This window comes from Phodopus roborovskii, unplaced genomic scaffold, assembly GCF_943737965.1.
Source record: "Phodopus roborovskii unplaced genomic scaffold, PHOROB, whole genome shotgun sequence".
Classification (NCBI taxonomy): Eukaryota; Metazoa; Chordata; class Mammalia; order Rodentia; family Cricetidae; genus Phodopus; species Phodopus roborovskii.
In genome coordinates, this window is record NW_026125791.1 from 25,475 (window position 1) to 44,062 (window position 18,588).

General features: G+C 38.7%; 2 protein-coding genes and 1 non-coding gene across 3 annotated transcripts in view; all 3 read left to right on the forward strand.

Annotated features, from left to right (window-relative positions):
* Positions 1-826: 826 nt before the first annotated feature.
* LOC127217663 (cytochrome c oxidase subunit 7B, mitochondrial) lies at positions 827-6,999 on the forward strand. The gene is made up of 3 exons (XM_051178650.1): positions 827-975; positions 4,801-4,925; positions 6,760-6,999. Exons 1-3 carry the CDS (start codon positions 936-938, stop codon positions 6,835-6,837), a joined length of 243 nt encoding a protein of 80 aa, XP_051034607.1. The 5' UTR covers positions 827-935; the 3' UTR covers positions 6,838-6,999.
* On the forward strand, positions 6,198-6,300 carry LOC127217686 (U6 spliceosomal RNA). Its single transcript, XR_007834111.1, has one exon. It is a non-coding gene; the product is annotated as a U6 spliceosomal RNA (small nuclear RNA).
* A 3,697-nt stretch (positions 7,000-10,696) lies between the features above and the next one.
* The window catches only part of Atp7a (ATPase copper transporting alpha), a 101,115-nt gene continuing 93,223 nt past the window's right edge, over positions 10,697-18,588 (forward strand). The window contains exon 1 of the mRNA XM_051178651.1: positions 10,697-10,824. The gene's annotated coding sequence lies outside the window, so the exon portion shown is untranslated. The remainder of the gene's footprint in view (positions 10,825-18,588) is intronic.

The window sequence follows — 18,588 nt, forward strand, 5'->3', positions numbered from 1 at the left end:
TCCCTCTATATTACCCTGGCTTTCCTGGAACTCACTCTGTAGACCAGGTTGACCTCAACCTGCCTGCCTCTGCTTCCTGAGTGCTGGAATTAAAGGTATATGTTACCCAATCCGGCCTTTAAAATTCTTTAAACAAAACAAAACAAAATATAAAAACCAAAGTAACTTTTGCAGGCTTTCTCTAAACTTGGAGTTATTTCAAGATTAAATATTAAACCAAGCATGGTGTTGTATAACTTTAATCCCAGCATTTGGGAGGCAGAGGCAGTAGGATCTCTGTGCATTCGAGGCCAGCCTGTTCTACAGAGAGAGAGCTCCTGGATAACTAGAGCTACAAAGAGAAACAGTCTCAACCACCCTCTGCCGCCCACAAATTACAAAATATTGGTTAAATGTTAAACCCATTAGTATAGGTATTGGGAGACAGAAAATGAAAACTTTTAATTGACAGTAGTTTGAAGTGAGACACCAGATCCAAATCTCTGGAGTTTTAGTGCTGGTGCCTTATGTAAGCTCAGTGTCTCAACAATCATTTGGAGAACCCTAAACCTTCACGTTCAAAGAGTTTCTCTGTGGCTTTGGAGGCTGTCCAGGCTGGCCTCGAACTCACAGAAATCCGCCTGCCTCTGTCTCCCGAGTGTTTGGATTAAAAATGTGGGCCACCAACATCTGGCATTTCTCAGTGGTTAGTAACTACTATTTTATGGCCCTTATAAAGCTTGAAACTACATTTCCCATAGGCCTTTCTTTTTCCTCCCAAGAAACAGGATCACAATTTCTATAGGTCAACCCCAAACCTCGCGAGATGTCATCAAATCCTACGGAATCCCCACTGAAAGCCATTTTGTTTTTCAGTGCTCTTTGCAAGGGTACCCGGGGCGAGTTTGCACCGAGGCAGCAGCTGTGGTCACCGCATTTCCAGCTTATTCTCCGCGATGTTGCCCTTGGCCAAAAACGCACTAAGTCGTCTCCAAGGTGAGCAGATAATGTGGGCGAGTTCTTACAGCAGCCGCGGATCCGTGTGTCCTCGTGCTTTTATGCCCTTTTCCTCCGCCAGCACCCTGCACTTTTAAATTCTAGATGCACGGTCCTCTGTGGTCTCAAGCACTGGGGTGGTAGCCGTGACAGTGGCTTTACCATCCTGTCATTGTGTTCTTAGCCTAGTTCTGCATTCTTATTCCTCAGGGACCTATGGTTTCCAGGAAGAATGCTTGGCGGACACCTCATTTTCCTTAAGTGATGTACTAAGTGATTTGGGTGTGTATTTATTTGTTACCCCAAATAAAGGAACTGATTTTATACCGTAACGGTGGGTAGTAAACCAAGTCTACCTCACTTGGATTCATAGTAAGGGGAAAACCTAAGTGGTAGCCTGGCAGCTTTATTCATCTGTAGATTATTAACGGACTATTAACTATTGGGAAAACTCGTGGTCTTTATTTCCTGTTTGAAAGTTAAGCAAGTGCGTAGAAATTTGAGGCTAGCGTTATAGATGGAGAATACATTGGATTGGAGAGAAAAAATCATTTTCATAATTGCTTCCCCTTGAAGGTGACCTTCAGTAAAGTGAATAGAGGTGACCTTACACAACTACCTTTAACTAGCTTTTTATAGATATGTTGTTATTTTTATTTTACAGAGACATTAGTAGTATTACAAATTGTGTTCTAAACGCTGAAGTACTGTAGGAACAATTGAAAAAAATAAAAAATAAAAAGAATCCCTACTGATGTTTCATATGCACAAACTGTTTTTTTTTTTCCACTTTGGGCAAATCATTTAACATTATGAACTTATTTTCTTGTTTTTGCAAAACAGATTAGTAAATACGTATTTCATAAGATCATTAACCCATCTCTGGTCAATTAACACCTCCCTACTTGTATAGGGGAGAGACTTAAGGAAATCCACCTGTCAAATCAGAGTGTTGAAACAACAGTTGTTTGGTAATCTTAATTATTTGATATTTAAGTGATTTAGGGATTTTTATGCTGCAAGAAAAGGTTATTATTACAAGTTTATCTCATTGTGTTTTGCTTCTGAGTGTGGAATTCCTATACTCTCCTTTAAGTATCCTAGTGGCAGAATACATTATGAGATGTTTATAAATTTGCTTTATCTGGATATGGTTGTTTTCTGAAGGAGGGTCTCAAGTAGACTAGTCTGCCCTCCAACTTAATATGGAGCCAAGGATGATCTTCAATTTCTGAACTTCAACTTCCAGGGAATGTTCAGCAACCACTACACCAACTGAGCTACATTTCTCAGGGTGGGACTGGTTAAAGGTGAAAATGAAAGCTGAATTAACAGCTAAAGAACTATGTAATGGTTAAATAATGACCCCAGTTATACCATGTAGAGTCCATTATTTTTATTTATTTATTTTTATTTTTGGGAGGTGATGGGGTTTGAGCCCAAAGCTCTGCCACTGAACCCCAGCCTGAAACTATTATGTTTTTAAATGCTAGTGCATGGACAGCATATTTATTTTGTTTTTATTTTTGAAATGGTTTCACTGTAGTCCAGGCTAGCATTTAAATTGAGTGCAGTTTCTCCCTTAGCCATTCAAGGGCTGAGAGGACAGGTGTGAACCACCACATCTGAAATCAACAGTTCTCTTTTCCCACTGTATCTCTAAGCACCCTTAAAGACCCTTAAAATAATAAGGACATGATACCCAGGTTGGAGAGGAAAAACAAAATCAAAACTAATAGCTTTTCATGGTATTTACCCATTTTTTTCTAGTTTTGTTGCTTATTTACCTGCCTATATACCTCCTTGTTCTTCATCAAAACTAAATTGGCTTTCTGATATAGTAGATCTATCTTTGTCTCTGTCCATTTTTCCCATTTATTTATTTATCTTATTTAATATATGGATCTCAGGTCCCTCTCCCTCCCTCTTTCCCTCTCTCCCACTGTCCCATGCCTGCAACCACCCTCCCATCCTCCCCCCCCCACTCCACTTGTAGGGTGATGCCATCCACAGGGTTCTTCTAAATCTGTCAAATCATTTGGAGTAGGGACTAGGCCCTCTCTCCTGCCTCTAGGCTAAGGGAGTATCCCTCCATGGGGAACATGCTCCCAAAGTCCTTTCATGCACCAGGGATACATCCTGATTCCACTGTCAGAGGTCCCTTAGACTGCCCAGGCCTTCTAACTGAGACCCATGTTCAGGGGGTCTGAGTAGGTCCAATGCTGGATTCCCAGTTATCAGTCTGGTGGCCCATTAGCTCCCCCTTGTTCAGGTTAGCTGTTCTCTCTGTCCATTTTAATTCCACTTTTCTACATCTGTATAAACAAATGCTCTCTTCCAATCAAAGCATTCAGTTAATTCTACGTTCTTCTACTACAGTGATTTTTGTCTTCATATATAATATTCACTTCTAGGCTAGAAATTACTTAATGATAAAGTATCTTATACATTTTTATATATTCTATTTTTGAAATTATTTTTATTTTATGTGTATTGGTGTTTTACCTGCATGTATGTATGTGTGAGGGTGTCAGATCCCTTGGAACTGGAGTTACAGTGCTCTTAACCACCAAGCTACCTCTTTGGCACCCTATACTTTTATTTTTTGACAGGGTCTCATGCATTTTAGGTTGACTCTGGATCCTGCCTCTACTTTCCAAGTCCTGGCATTACAAATATGCTTGCCTGCTTATATACTTATTATACAATGATCTAACCTTATTCATTACTAATTATTTTTAAATTTAGCTTACCATAGTTTGGAGGTATTTTGTTTTAATTTTAAGGTGATATTCTGATAATTTTGAGTTTCTTTTCCCTTGTATGTTTTAAATTATTGAGCAATGTTGAGTAAATTTTAGTGAAAATTGAAGTAATAGGTATTCAAATTAATGAATGGTATTCAGTAAACCATTACTGACATGCACCTTCAATTTTCTTTTCCTCCAAACATTTTTGAGACAGGGTGTCACTGTATAGCTCTGGCTGAGTTGGAACTTACTTTATAGATCAGGCTGCACTTGAACTCAAAGAGATCTTCCTGCCTCTGCCTCTGGAGAGCTTAGATCAAATGATGTGTGCCATCATTCCTGTCCTCCAACTTTTTATTCTGAACACTTTCAGGAATCTAAAAGATTGAAAATTGGTGTGAAGCATATTCACCATTATGTGTTCAAATTTTGTTATGTTTGTTTACTCCTGCTTTTGTCCATGTGTCACTTTATCATATCTGGTTTTTTTTTTTTTTTGAAAGAGCGTGTTTCTCTGTAGCTCAGTCTAACCTATAATTTAATGAATAGCCCAGGTTGACTTTGAACTCATCTCCTGTCCTAAATGCTGAGATTACAGATGTGGGGCCTGGCAGTTTATGCAGTTTATTTTATTTTCACAGCATTTGAGAAGGTATTTACTTCTTCTTCTTCTTCTTCTTCTTCTTCTTCTTCTTCTTCTTCTTCTCTCTCTCTCTCTCTCCTCTCTCTCTCCTTCATCCCATTCCCTCCCCTCCCTCTCTCCCTCCCTCCCTCCCTCCCTCCCTTCCTTCCTTTCTTCCTTCCGTTTGAGACAGGTTTCTCTGTGTAGCCCTGGTTGTCCTGGACCTCTCTGGAGGCCAGGCTGGCCTCACAAACAGAGATCTGCTTGCCTCTGCCTCCTGATCGAAGGTGTGCACCACCACCTCCAGGTTACTTGTTCTTATGTATAATGTGGTCCACATTTAAGACAGCCAGTGAAATTGAGTAGTAGTGTGTAGAGTACACTACCTTTGCTTTCCTGCTTGGCAGTTGTGTTCTCTCTGTTTTAACAATTAACACGTGTTCTTTTTTTAAGTTCGAAGCATTCAGCAAGTGGTGGCAAGGCAGAGCCACCAGAAGCGGACACCGAATTTCCATGACAAATACGGAAATGCTATATTAGCAGCTGGAGGCCTCTTCTGTATTTCTACATGGACATATGTAAGTACTAATATATTAGTTGCTTATTTCTTTTGCAGTGCTAGGGATTGAACCCAGGGTCTCTGGCAAGTTAAGCAAGTGTTCTACCATTGAGCTATACTCTCAGGATCAGTGGTTTTTCATTTAGATATGTTTTATTTTCATGTAGTTTATGTATTGGAAATGTTAAATTTCTAGTGAAGGAGGGATTTGAAAATAGACTATCTGATCATCTACCCAATATGGGTTACGTCTTCATTTGCATTCAGGGTTCACTTTCCAGTTTTAAAAAAAAAAATGCTTGTTGGATCAGCAGGCAGCCTTTTTACAAATTGTTTAGCTGTTAGAAGGATCTTATCTGTGAAGCCCAAACATGGTGCTATATGCCTCTAATGCCAGCCCTTGAGAGGCTTACACAAGAGGATTTCAGCTGTGAGGTTAGCCTTGGCTGTATGTGTATAGTGAGACCTTATCTTTAAAAACATTCTAATGTTATGCTTCCCCCATAAATTGCACATCAGTGATTTGCAGTACAGAAATTCTGCCCCATCATATTTCCACGTAGAGGATTTTTGCCATAGGTTGTAAAGCACATGCTTAACATTGACTGGGGCCTAGGTTCAATCCACAGCACCACAAATAAAACAAAACCCCAAAACCATTAGCATAGTGTCTTTAATTTGTTAAGATTAAAACATCTGTAGGTATATTGGTCAGAAATTTGTTCTATAATTTCTGCATTTTCATATTTTGAGTCATCTTCCTGGATATAGATCAGTGATCAGATTTCCTTCTAAAATTCTGTAATGAGAACTGAGGCACAAGCCAGTGTGTGCTTGAAGTTACTTATAATCCCAGCACTTGGGAGGCAGAGGCAGGTAGACTGAGAGAATAAGACCAGCTAGAGCTATTGCAAGTTTGAGGCCAGCTTAGGCTTACATAGTTGACTTTGTCTCAAAAAACAACAAAACCTTCATTTTCTTAGTAGATGAAATGTAACTTGTTTTCCATATTTAGAGTTCTGTATCTGTTGCTTAAGAACTTATTTTCTAGTTGCTCTATTTTCCAGTTAAATGTAGTGATTTTTAAATTTTAATAAAATGTATTTTGGTTATAAGTGATACAGATTGCTGAGTGAAGTGGCACATGTCTATAATCCCAACACTAAGGATGCAGAAGGTTTAAGAGTTCTGGGTCATCTTCAGCTACATATCAAGTCTGAGGCCACCATGAGCTACAGGGAACCCTAATAAAACAAAAGAGACAATACAACCCTTGCCTGGTGCTAGATGCTTGCTTCAGCAGCACATAAACTAAAATTGGAATGATACAGAGAAGATTAGCATGGCCCCTGTGCAAGAATGACATACAAATTCGTGAAGTATTCCATATCTAAGCATATCCATGCACTTTTAATGATCTATACTCTAGCCTTGAGTTAGGTATTAAAATAAGTTCTCTTAGGTAGTTGTGCTTGACAGAGGCAATATTTTGGAGGGGAAGAAAATGAAAATTTAATTTCGATTTAAAAACAATTTCAAAATTCATTTCCTTGGTGTTCAACCCACATTCCTAGTATTTAACAGCCAAATGTAGCCAATGACTCCTGTATTGGTGCAGATTTAGAACATTTGCTTCAACTTTGAACACTGAATTAAGCAAACTGCTCTGGAGAATAGGAGGGACAGCAATTAGATTTGACCTCTATGAAAAGCACTTTATTCCTTGTGACTTTGTGTTTGTTATTAACTTAAGGAGTGGAATTCTTTGTAATTTTGAAAAAAAAAATAGTTTCCAAATTGAGAATGAAATGGGATTTAAATATGTATAACTGACAGCCTTTTAATTCTTCCAGACAGCAACACAAATTGGAATAGAATGGAACCTGTCCCCTGTTGGCAGAGTCACCCCAAAGGAATGGAGAGATCAATAGTCATGCCATCTGGTACAATAATCAAGGAATTGTTGCAAAACCAACCTAAGTGATGCCAAGTCAAAGAATCATGTATTCACTAAAATATGGCACATTGAAGAAAAAAATAAAATACTTTTGAAACCTTCATTTTAGGTTTTGTTTTCTTCCTTTGTAAATGAAGCCAAGTGTGATGACTTTTCATTTATTTAAGCATTGTACTTTAGTCAAAAAGTTTTACTGTCTCTTAAAATGCTTTTCTCTATAAAGTGGTATGAGGCAATCTGTGATCTGGAAGGCGAATTTATAGTAAGCTAAAATCACAGCTAGTGAATAAATAACTATAGACTTGGGTCAAGAGTTTGGTCCAGATAGGTTATGCCTAGGTAGACCTCATGGTTATATTATGAATTGGCATTAACTTCTTTCCTTTCCTGCTTAGAGAATTTAGACTGACACTAAACCCAAGCGAATAATGGTCCTGTAAATGTGTGCTAGGTTTGCTAAAGACTAGCTCCTTAGCTCCTGTAGCATATTCAATTTAATTAGGTGGGGAATTTTCAGTGTAATCCTTTAAATTTTAGGATCTGTCACATGCTTCCTTGTTATTGTTGCCATAACAATAAGAACATCTATTGATCATGGGTTTAAAGTGATAAATTTTGATACTTGACTCATTGGCTTCTCCTGTTGGTTTTCTGTAGTTCTAGCAATATTATGTAACACTTAGGTTTGGGGATTGTCCTGAGTTTTGTGTATGGCAAACATGGTGTATAAGATGTCAACTAAATGAAACATTAATTGAATCACATGCACCATTACTTCTTTTGGTTAGAGCTGTAGTCTATAGTTACATTTACATTCTAGTAAGCAGAACATGGAATTCCTGACTAGTAACATTATTTGTTAATGTATTAGTTAATTTTAGAGAATTCTCAGATCCAAAACTGAGTTATAGAAGTTGCCTTTAGCAATCTCTAAATTTACCTGCTAGGAATTTCACACTCTGCTTACTAAAAGATTGTAAGATTTGTATTTTCATAGTTTATAATTCTATATTGCTACTATTTGATATAATTTAAGCTGGGTGTGGTACTATATACCTTCAACCTCAGTACTCACAAGATAGGGAGGTAGGAAGGTCACTGCAAGTTCTAGGCTAGTCAGGCCTTACATAGGTGAGACCCTGTCTCTAGAAATCAAATTTGAACATTTTTATGAAATCTGTACAAATGTTCAAACTAGTATTAAGCCATTTAAATATAAGTTAATCTGAAATGTGATTAAACAAGATGTCTTAACATGTCAGATCCTACACCTTTTAACATTAGAACTAGCACTCATTTATGATGAGATAATGTTGGTTGTGATTTGTTCTCTTCTGTGGATAAATGACAGTTGTCAGCTACTTGTAATATTTTACATTTAATTTTTGTGCGTGTTTGTGTTTACATTTACCCCATGGCACATGTGAGGGTCAGAGGACAACTTGTGGGAGTAAGCTATCATTGGGAATAAATTCAAGTTACCAGATTTGGAAGCAAGTATACTACCTACTGACTCATCTTGTCCTTTGATGGATGATTTGGGTCTTGCCCCCACAATATTTTAACCTTGGTGCTTTCCTGTTACACTCAAGTAGGTTCTACCCTTTCATGAAAATGGTTGTTAGTTGTATCTCTAGCACCTTACTTGTAATTTTATTACCTGGAGTTGGGAGGTCACTAAATTAACTTGTCTGTTATGTATTTCTATGGTTGGTTGAAAAATTGAGACAATTTACCTCAGAAGCATTGCTAACCTTTTAAAATTCTTTAAGAGACTATGAAGTATTTTTAGATTAAGGTGAATGCTATAAAGTCCTGTTTTTTTAACATTATTCTGAAATGGAATTGGCATGTATTTTTGGCTATTTAAATTCACTAAGCTTATTAAGTACAAAACACTGGTATTTTGAGAATACAGATGTTGCTTCTCCCCCCACCTTTTTTTTGAGACAGGGATTCTTTATGTAGGCCTGACTGTCCTGGAACTCACTCTGTAGACCAGGCTGGCCTCGAATTCACAGAGATCCACTTGCCTCTGCCTCCCCAGTGCTGAAATTAAATGTGTGAGTGTGCCACTACAGCCCACAGACATTGCCTTTTAAAGTTAAAAGACTTGTTCTTTGCTCTTTATGTGTGCCACTGCGTGGAGGCACCAGTGGAGGCCAGAATAGGGTGTTGGATCCCCTGGGGCTGGAGTTACAGGCAGATGTGGGCCCTTTTGGGAAGTACTCTTAACCACCTGGCACACCAGCCCCAGGTGTTTCCTTACCCTAGTGACTTCATTAAGATATATTAATGTCATTGGAAGCAATTTGGAGGTATTTAATAACTACTGAACTCCTAGCAAACCTAAAACTTACTGAAGATATGCACATTCAATATAATAATCATGAAAAGAATGTTAATATGCTTGAACATTCATGGAGGCAAAGATGACAATTTAGAGTGAGGTGGTAGGCGACAATTTAGATTAACTAGAGTGGTAGCTGGCCTGCTGGATTCCTGGCTCCTACCATTGAGTAAATTTTATTTAACAGTTCAACAACAATTGTACTGAGGGGAAAAATGTACCAAGTGGCCAAAGGTTATCAACAATGAATAGTAATATTCTTTTTGTTTGCAATTTGAGTTTTAACACTAACTATACTGTACTTATAATGCAGTTTGTTGATATTTGAGAGCCTACTTAAATGTCTCCTTAGTTTATGTGTACATGTATGTGGGTATGTGTACATTTGGGTGTTGGTGGCTTTGGAGCTCAGAAAAGGGTATTGGGTACCATTGGAGCTGTAGTTACAGGCAGTTTTGAACTACCTATTGTGGAAGTTGGGAACTGAATTTAGGTCTTTCACAAATACAATAACTGTTCTTAATCATTAATCTAGCCCCTTTTAATTTAAAAAATTTATTACATCTTTTTATTTGTGGGAGTTCTTTCCTTTTACAACAGATGGAGCTCAGATCAGTAGGTTTGGTGGGAAGCATTTTTACCTACAGTGAATTAAACTCAAATAATTGCCAGCCACTAAGCTATACCTCCAACCCCATTGTATGCTTTTTTAAAGAAAATTGTGTGTGTGTTCGGGCAAGCATGTATCATCGCATACATGTGGGATTAGAGGACAGTTTACAGCCATCAGTCAGTCATTTGGGTAGATTTTCCATCTGTGCACATCATGTCGGCAGTGCCCTAGAAGGCCAGAAGAGGGCATTGGATTCCCTAGAACTGGTGTAAAAACTAGAAGTCAGTGCTCTTAAATACGAGCTATCTTTCCAGACTAGAATTTATATATTTATTTATTTATTGTTTGAGATAGGGTTTTACTTTATACCCTAGTCTGGCCAGGAATTCACTATGTAGCCCAGGCTGGTTCCAACTCGCCTTCCTCTTGCCTCATCCTTTCCATCGCTGGGAAAACAGGCAGGGCCCACCATGTCAAACCCCAATATTATTGCAAGTTTCTGATTATGATATTTCTCGTCTGGAGTTAGTTTAGTAAGTAAACACAGTTTTCCAGGTCTACGATATTCTACGCTGGACAAGGATGAACTATGGGAAGGTTTATGACTAACCTTTGTTCTTCAAGTACTTTTTCCACTTTTTGTTGAGTTTGTATTAGGCACTGGGGTTGGGAGCCTAGCCCATCTCGGCCGAGGCTGAGTGAGGGCAGCAGGGGGCGCACGGAGCTTAGGGCTCACGCTCCCTTTCACGTGACGTGGACCGTTTTCCCTCGTCGGCCTAGCTTCCGGGCTCCCGCATCACCCGGAAGTGGGGGCCGTGGGGGAGGGCGGGGCAAACGCGGCGGGCTGGGGAGGCTGGGGCTGGGAAAGCCATCGAGGGAGGAGCTGTTGCCGCTGGCTCCTAGACTCTTCAGTGAGTGTGAGCACGGAGCCTGTGTGCGGGTAGATCGCAGCCTCCCTGCGGAGTGCCAGAGCTCAAACCCCAGCCCTGGAAACCCAGGTGAGTGCCACAGCAGCCTTCCGTGGGCGACTTCACTGGAGGGGCCGTTTTGTCAATTGTTCTACTGTCTAGAGTAGTGAGAAGGTCACTACTCTTAAGCTGGGGCAGTATCTAAACTCCTTCACAACTCACCTATTTAACCACGCTTAGGCTTTACGCTCCCACCTGGGACAGAGAAGGGAGGTTGGGTCCTGATTTTTGTCACTTTGTTGTGTTGTCCTGGAGAGAGTATTCTGACCATCTGTGGCCTGTGTTAGTTAATTGTGGACACTAGAAGGTCTGTCCGCACTGGAGTTCTTGTGGACTGGGATCTTTGCTTAGTGTCATTTCTTTCTACTTTAGAAACTGAGGTTCTGAAGACCTCCTTCACTGACTAAATATTTTTCGAAAACGGACATTTGGCTTCTTGTCACGCTCTGGGAGCATAAGCTAAACGGAGACTCATCACCCCTTGGTTTTGTTCTTTGTGCTCCATTTCTAGTAAAGTTACAGCCATCCCTGTCCCACCCTTCGACGCCTTTCTGAGGCTCTTCCTCTGTCCCTTTTCCCTCTTCCTCTTCCTCCCCCGTCTCAGTGCTGGGGGAGTTGAAATCAGTGCCTACAGCATGCTGGGTTGCATCTTACTTTTGACAATTTTGTTGTAGATGCCGAGATTGTTTTAAGCTCAGACAGCACTTATGCTTTTTTTTAACCACGCAATATTCTTCTAGGATCTGAACTTTGTTTTAATTATAGCCTCATTATTTAGTAATAAGGCTTTGTATTGAGACAGTGTGTACAGAACATTGAATTAGGTGATACTGAGGTGTGAGGGATGGGGTGATGCCAGATTGAGACAGTTCCTGGAGTCAAAAAGAGTTTGCAATCAATTGAGTTGAATTCAGCTATGAAGTTCATGGGTTCTAGGAGCCCCACTTAATTGGATAAACAAGTTAGGTTGTTTGTATTATCCCTCTTAATGAAAGGTTATTTTCAATAGAGATTTTATTTTTTTATATTTCAAACTTTCTTGCATCTATGACAATCACATAAAGGTTTTATTGTTATTGTACTTGACTTTCCTGTGGTGGAGTAGGTAAGAAACACACAATCACCTAGTCAGTTAAAATCTCAGTAACATATATTACAACCAGGAAGTGTTATAAGGATATATGGAAAGAAACATTTGAGCTATGTCTGGAAAAGTGGATAGCACTTAGGTCTGTAGGAATGGAAAATCCAGGCCCAAAAAAAAAAAAAAAACACTGGTAAGATCTCACTGTACATCAACATCTCTATTTCTAACAACTGCCCTTTGAAGATTTCAAGAGGGGGGAAAAAGTAAGGGATGAGAAGGTAATTAGGTAGAATGTTGCCTTCCCAAGGACAAGGCCCTGGGTTCTATCCCTGGCGCTTTGAAAAAAGTTAAAATACAAAAGAAGTCATGAAGGATAGTCATATAGATTTAATTGTTAATCCACAAAAGCCTCCATGCAGAAAAATAGAAATGATAAACATAATGTAATCACAATTTAAAAGACACAGAAGCAGGTAGGCATGTTTTGTGTGTGGGAGCAAGTCTTGTCTTCCTCTTGTTATGTTTCTTTGTTGAGCCTCAATCATATTATTGAGCCTTAATTTGCAATAACTTAAAAAATTATTGGCAGCCGGGTGTGGTGGCAAACACCTTTGATCCCAGCATTCAGGAGGTAGAGGGCAGATCTCTGAGTACAAGGCAAGCTTGGGCTACAGATCAAGTTCCAGAACACATAGGACTGCAGAGAGAAACCCTGTCTCAGAAAACCAAAAAAAAAAAAAAAAAATTGGCATTGAGTAACATTTTTTAAAGCAGTTCCAATTTCCCATCAAGGAATCCTTGAATTTCTCCTCCACATTAATTTCTCTCCTCATCTTGATATTGTAATAGCAACTCTTTAAACTAGCGCTAGATCTTGATTTGTTTTGGGATAAGCAAGAGGAGGTAATGATGGAGAAAGAAAAAGAAAGAAAAGTGGAGAAGAAATGAAGAGAGCTTCAGTATATCAGAGGTAACACATTTTAACCTGTACTCTCCTATGAAAGCTCTAAAAGCAATACATTCCTTTTTTAAAAATATAAATTCTTTGTTAGAACTGATTTTTATCTATATACTATATTTAGATTTTCTTGACAAATTAAAAATAATTATTTAAAAATTTTGACATTACAGAGAATGAAAATATATTCATTTTCCACTTAGTGAAGTAAATTGTAGCGAGTTACTTGTCTGAGCTAATACAGTCCCTAGCTTAGATGAGAATAATATTTGCAAAAAATAAAAAAGACAATAATATTTGCAGTTTTCTCCTAAAACCCTCTTTATCCGTCTTTGTTAAAGGGGCAGTCCAGGTTTTCCAAGTATTTTTGTTCTTAAAACTTTTTTTGAGACCAGGTCTTTCCTTAAGTAGCTTTGGCTTTCCTGGAACTCATTGTATAGATAAATCTGCTCTTAAATTCACAGATATCTGTGTTTGCCTACTGAGTGCTGAGATTAAAGGCATGCAATACCATGCTTGAAAAAAAATGTGTGTGTGTGTGTGTGTGTGTGTGTGTGTGTGTGTGTGTGTGTGTGTGTGTGTGTCCTTTGAAACAAAGAAAATGTGTCTGATGCCTGAGCTGAAGTTACAATGGGTTGTGAGTTTCCTGCCACTGGTGATGGGACCCGAACTTGGCTCAGTAAGCAATGAAACATCTCTCCAGCCCCCCTTTTGTTTTTTGAGATAGGGTTTTTCTGTATGAGGCCTCGAGTTTGCTATCTAGATGAGGCTAGTTTTATATTTGGCAGTGATTTTCAACTATACCTCCCTGAGTGTTAGGATTGTATATGTCACCATGCCTTTTTTTAAAAAAAGAACATTCTGTTTTGATTAACATCCTGTCAGACAAGTGTTATTTTTAAACATTTTGTTTATTCATTTTTTTGTACATGTGCATATGTATGTGGGTGTCTTTATGCAGTAGCTTATATGTAGAGGTCAGAGGACAACTTGGAGGACTCAAGTATCTCCATTGACTGTGTGGGTGCTAGAGATTTAATTCAAGTTATCAGGCTTGGGGGCAGGCACCCTAACCAGCAGAGCCATCTTTGCTAGCCTGTTATTTTCTGTTCTTTTTGAGACAGTGTCTTATGTAGCCCAGGCTGGACTTGGACTTCTGTTTCTCTTGCTTCTATCATCCAAGTTATGGGGTGATAGATGTCAATGTCAAAGGTGAATATTTCCCAGGACTTAAGTAAAAATACGAATGAGACAGATAGCTGGTAAACATGACTACAGTATTTCAGTTCAAACTTCAATTTTGACAATTTTAATTCTTTTACTTCTTGATATTGGTCAGTAGGGTGCCTTAATGTGATATAACTTACTTCTGGGTGTGGTGGTATATGCTTCATTCCCAGCACTTGAGAGGCCAAGTTAAGAATATTAAGAGTTTGAGGTCAGCCTGGGCTACATAGCAAGACCTCATCTTAAACAAAACAAAACAAAAAACTTGCATACTTAACTTATTGAGGTAATGTGGCAAGAAAAATACCAAAATTTGTTTAGAATGTGTGTCTTTATAGAGTAGGTGCTTTGTTTCTGGTTTCATAAATACATTCCTATGATGTCCAGCATTGTCAGCAAATTGATTTCATCATTTTATGAGTTCAAATATGATAGATCACACTGGTTTTCATAAATACTTCTTCTTGATAAAATGAGGATAAAATATCCCAATTTTGAACTGATTTTATGGGCATTATTACATGTTGTCTGATTGTTTGGAATTGTGCATCTTTGTGTAGAGGGTTTGAAAAAAAAATTACTAATTTTTACTGTACCTAGTGTAGAAGTGCAGTTTTTCACACATATAATCAAAAGGGCATTATAAATGGATTACTTCACATGGCAGGGATATTGTTTTAGCCTGGCTATTTACACTTGCTGATTTTGTTCATAAAAAGCAGTGTGTCTGCTGTATGCTGTTGCTATCAATGCTGCTTCTGCATGTGCAGTTGTTGTCACAACTGAAGCATGTAGGGAAGGAAAAAAAACTTGAATCATTTTCCTCTTTCGCTCCTGGTGAACAGTTTGCAGAGCTCTATGTGCCTCTTAGTGTTAGGAAGAAAATCATTTTTCATTTCTGTTCTCTGTCTTTGTCTCTCATGTTTCGGTGGCGAATGTTGAGTCAAGTCTTCGGGTACATACTAGCCAAGTACTTTCCCACTGAGTTATATAGTCCTACTCTCTCTTCTCTTTGCTTCCTTTTAAAAAATAAGAATCTAAGTTTTATTTACTTATGTATGTGTGCATACATGTATGCTAGGAATTGTACATCCTAGACGAAAACTCCACCACCTAGCTATACCCCCATTATTTTTGAGACAGTTTCACTATGCAACCTCAGCTAGTCTGGAAATCACTATGTAACTCTGGCTGTCCTTGAACGTGTCATCCTTTTTCCTTAGCCTCCTAAGTACTAAGATTAAAAGCCTATGTTACCATGCATAGCTGGGTTCTACTTTTTTGGGGTTTTCATCTCATATGTGCTATATGCCTCTCAGGAGAAAGAAAATTGAAAGGGCTATTAAGAGCTGAAAAACCATCAAAAGATCAGATTAGAGAAAAAGAACTGAAAAGTCGACAGCCCCCTCTAAAATAATTCTCAGAACTCTGTAGGAGAAATATGTAGTCACTAGTGTGATAAAGTTTCTTAAAAGTAGCTCTTAAGGGTTTTGGATGTAGCTCAGTCATAGGACATGTGCTTAACATGTGAGGAGGTTCCCTGCTTTCAGTCCTTAGCACACAGAAGACTTGATCTTACCACTAACCAATAGTTACAAAGAGCTCAGTTGTTGAGAGTTCCGAGTTTGTGTCTCCTTTGTGGTGGAATAATGGAAGGTATCTAACCTCTAATACGTAATGAGACAGGATCTCATTAATTGGTCCAGATGGTCCTGGAGCCCACTGTGTAACTCAGGCTGACCTTAAACTTGAGATCCTCCTGTACTTGCCTCCTGATTGCTGGAATTATGGGCATGTACTGTCAGTACTATGTGTGGCATCTCTAATTTTTTTGGTTGATAAAATCATTTGCTCTGAAGATGATGGTAATGTTGATTTTCTCTCCTATTTTTGTGATGCTAAATACGTAACCTACTTTATGTGAGGAAAATACTCTCCCTCTGAACTCCATCTCTAGTAGAATCCGTATTTGTAATAATAAATTAGTATTAACTCAATTCTATATTATTAGTATATTAGTAAACATAATAGCAAGTTTAGGGTGTAATTATTAATAAATACAGTACTAAATATTAACATACCACATTTCATTTTGATCAAAAATGTTTTCTGATATTTCACTTCTTTCACAAAAATGATTTCATTTTGTGTGTGTATGTGTCAATGCCACATGTGTTTAGATAACTTGTGAAGTTCAGAGGGCTTGGGATCCCCTGGAGCTGGAATTATAGAGAGTTATGAGCTTTCTAATATGAATACTGGAAACCAAATTTTGGTATTCTGGGAGAATACCAGTGCTTGTATGTAACTGCCAAGCTGTCTCTTTAGACATCTCTTTTAAAAATATGTATTTATTTCCTGGGGTGGGTGGTAGGCTACACCTTTAATTCCAATATTTGGGAGGCAAAGGAAGGCAGATGTCTGAGTTTGAGGCCAGACTGGTCTACAGAGCAAGTTCTAGGACAGCCAGGGCTACACAGAGAAACACTGTCTTAAAAACAAAAAAAAATTAATTTTATTTTTATTTATGCTTGGCATGAAGTAAACATGCAATAAATTTTAGTACTACTGTTATTACTTTAATTTTGTTCATTGTAAAAGTAATTTTAGCAACTTACATAGTAAAGTTATAAATATAATTCTGCTCTACTATCAATTTAGTACACTATGGGAGCTATATACTAATCGATACCTACAAGCAAAAATTAATTTCTACATTATGCCACAGAAAAGGGAAAACTGATATTGGGAGGGCCCAGGAACCAACAGTACACCTTCTATTTGAACATGCACCTTGGAACTCATGCTAACTAGTAGATGAAATCACCATGATGCAGTCATTCTACTTCCCTCCCAAGAAAACCTGTAACAATATACTTGTGTAATCAGCAAGCCACAAACTCCGGGGCATCGAGATTTTCCACATGCTTTCCCTAATTGCCAAATGCTCAATCACAGTTCTGCTTAATGAGTTTTGAAATAGAAAATGTGAGCAAGTGAAGAGGCCTAGACATCTCTAACCTAGTGTGCAAAAATAACTATTCTCACAAAGTTGCTGTAGATGGGATTCTCATGCAGTATGCTAGTGTTTATGGTATGCTTCCTGTGTGTACCATTTTACTTATACCCTGTGAGATATGCAGAGATTTGCAAGGTGTCTGGGCTCTAATGGAGCCTAGCCAGGGAAAGAAGTCATATGCAGAGAAATTAGATATTAGGCTGTGATACTAGTTCCGAGGTATTTGACATTACAAAAGAAAGTGAGTAGGAGTGTTTGACATGCCTGTTCACAGTGGAGGTGGGACTACAGTTCCTGTACTTACTCAACAATGATTTTTTTTTTTAACTAAGTAACCACCCTGCTCACTGGGGATATGCTAGTGAACATAACGGACAATCTTATCTTTCTGAATTTTATAGATTTATCAGGGATAGGATTTAAATGAGAAAGACAACATTCTAGATGAAGAGACAGAAAAGAATGAGTCAAATAATATGTGGCTTTTAGTGAAGGGCTTGCCAGGCTGTAATAGGGACTCTATGCTGACGTAAACCATTGAAAGCGAAGGCTTTGGGGATTGTTTGAGTCTGTTGGATCAGTATTTTCAGAGAGGGTGAGAAGCATGAACTTTGGAGGCATACTGTTTTGGTTTGGTCTTTGATTTGTTTTCCAAGTTTGGAATTTTGTTGTAAATTTTCTCAAGACATGATATTTGTATCAAGTGATTGGGTTCATTAACCCTAGGAACAAGGGGCATTAGACAGGTTAATCAATATGTACATGACGTACCAGTGAGGTGTCTTAGAGATGAGGATAAACAGAAGGAAATTAGGTGGGGAAAGAGAAAGGTCTATATTGTGTGATAGTTGTTAGGGTGCCCAACGTTTGCAAGCAAAACAGTACATTTGGTTAATTTGCCTGTTTGCCTTCTTTCTTTCCTTTCCCTTTTCTTGGGGACAGGGTTTCATGAATTCATGCTGGTTCCAATCTAGCTATGTAGCTGAAGATGGCAGTGATCTCCTGATCCTTCTGCCTCCACTGCCTGAGTACTGAAGAACAGGCATATACCACCATGGCTGGTTTATACACTGTTAGAAATTGAATCCAAGCTGTGGTGGTGGTGGTGGCTCATGCCTGTAATCCCAGCACCGGGGAGGCAGAGGCAGGTGAATCTCCATGAGTTCTAGGCCAGCCTGGTCTTTAGAGCTAGTTCCAGGACAGCTAGGGCATTACATAGAAATTCTGTCTTTAGAAAAAAAAAAAGACATAAAGAAAGTGAAGCCAAGGCTTTACACAAGCTAGCCCTAGCCTTGTTTTTTTCCCCCCTCCTCTTTATGTAGCTGGGGCTTACCTCAAACTTCTTGTATATTTAGGGTAGCCTTAAACATATATTCCGGTCTGGCCTTGAATTTCCTATGCTATGGCCTCAGCCTCCTAAATGCTAGGATTACAGGTGTGTGTCACTACACTCAGCCCTTGCTTTGGTTTCTGACTGTGATTCTGCCATAGTGTGTTTCCCTT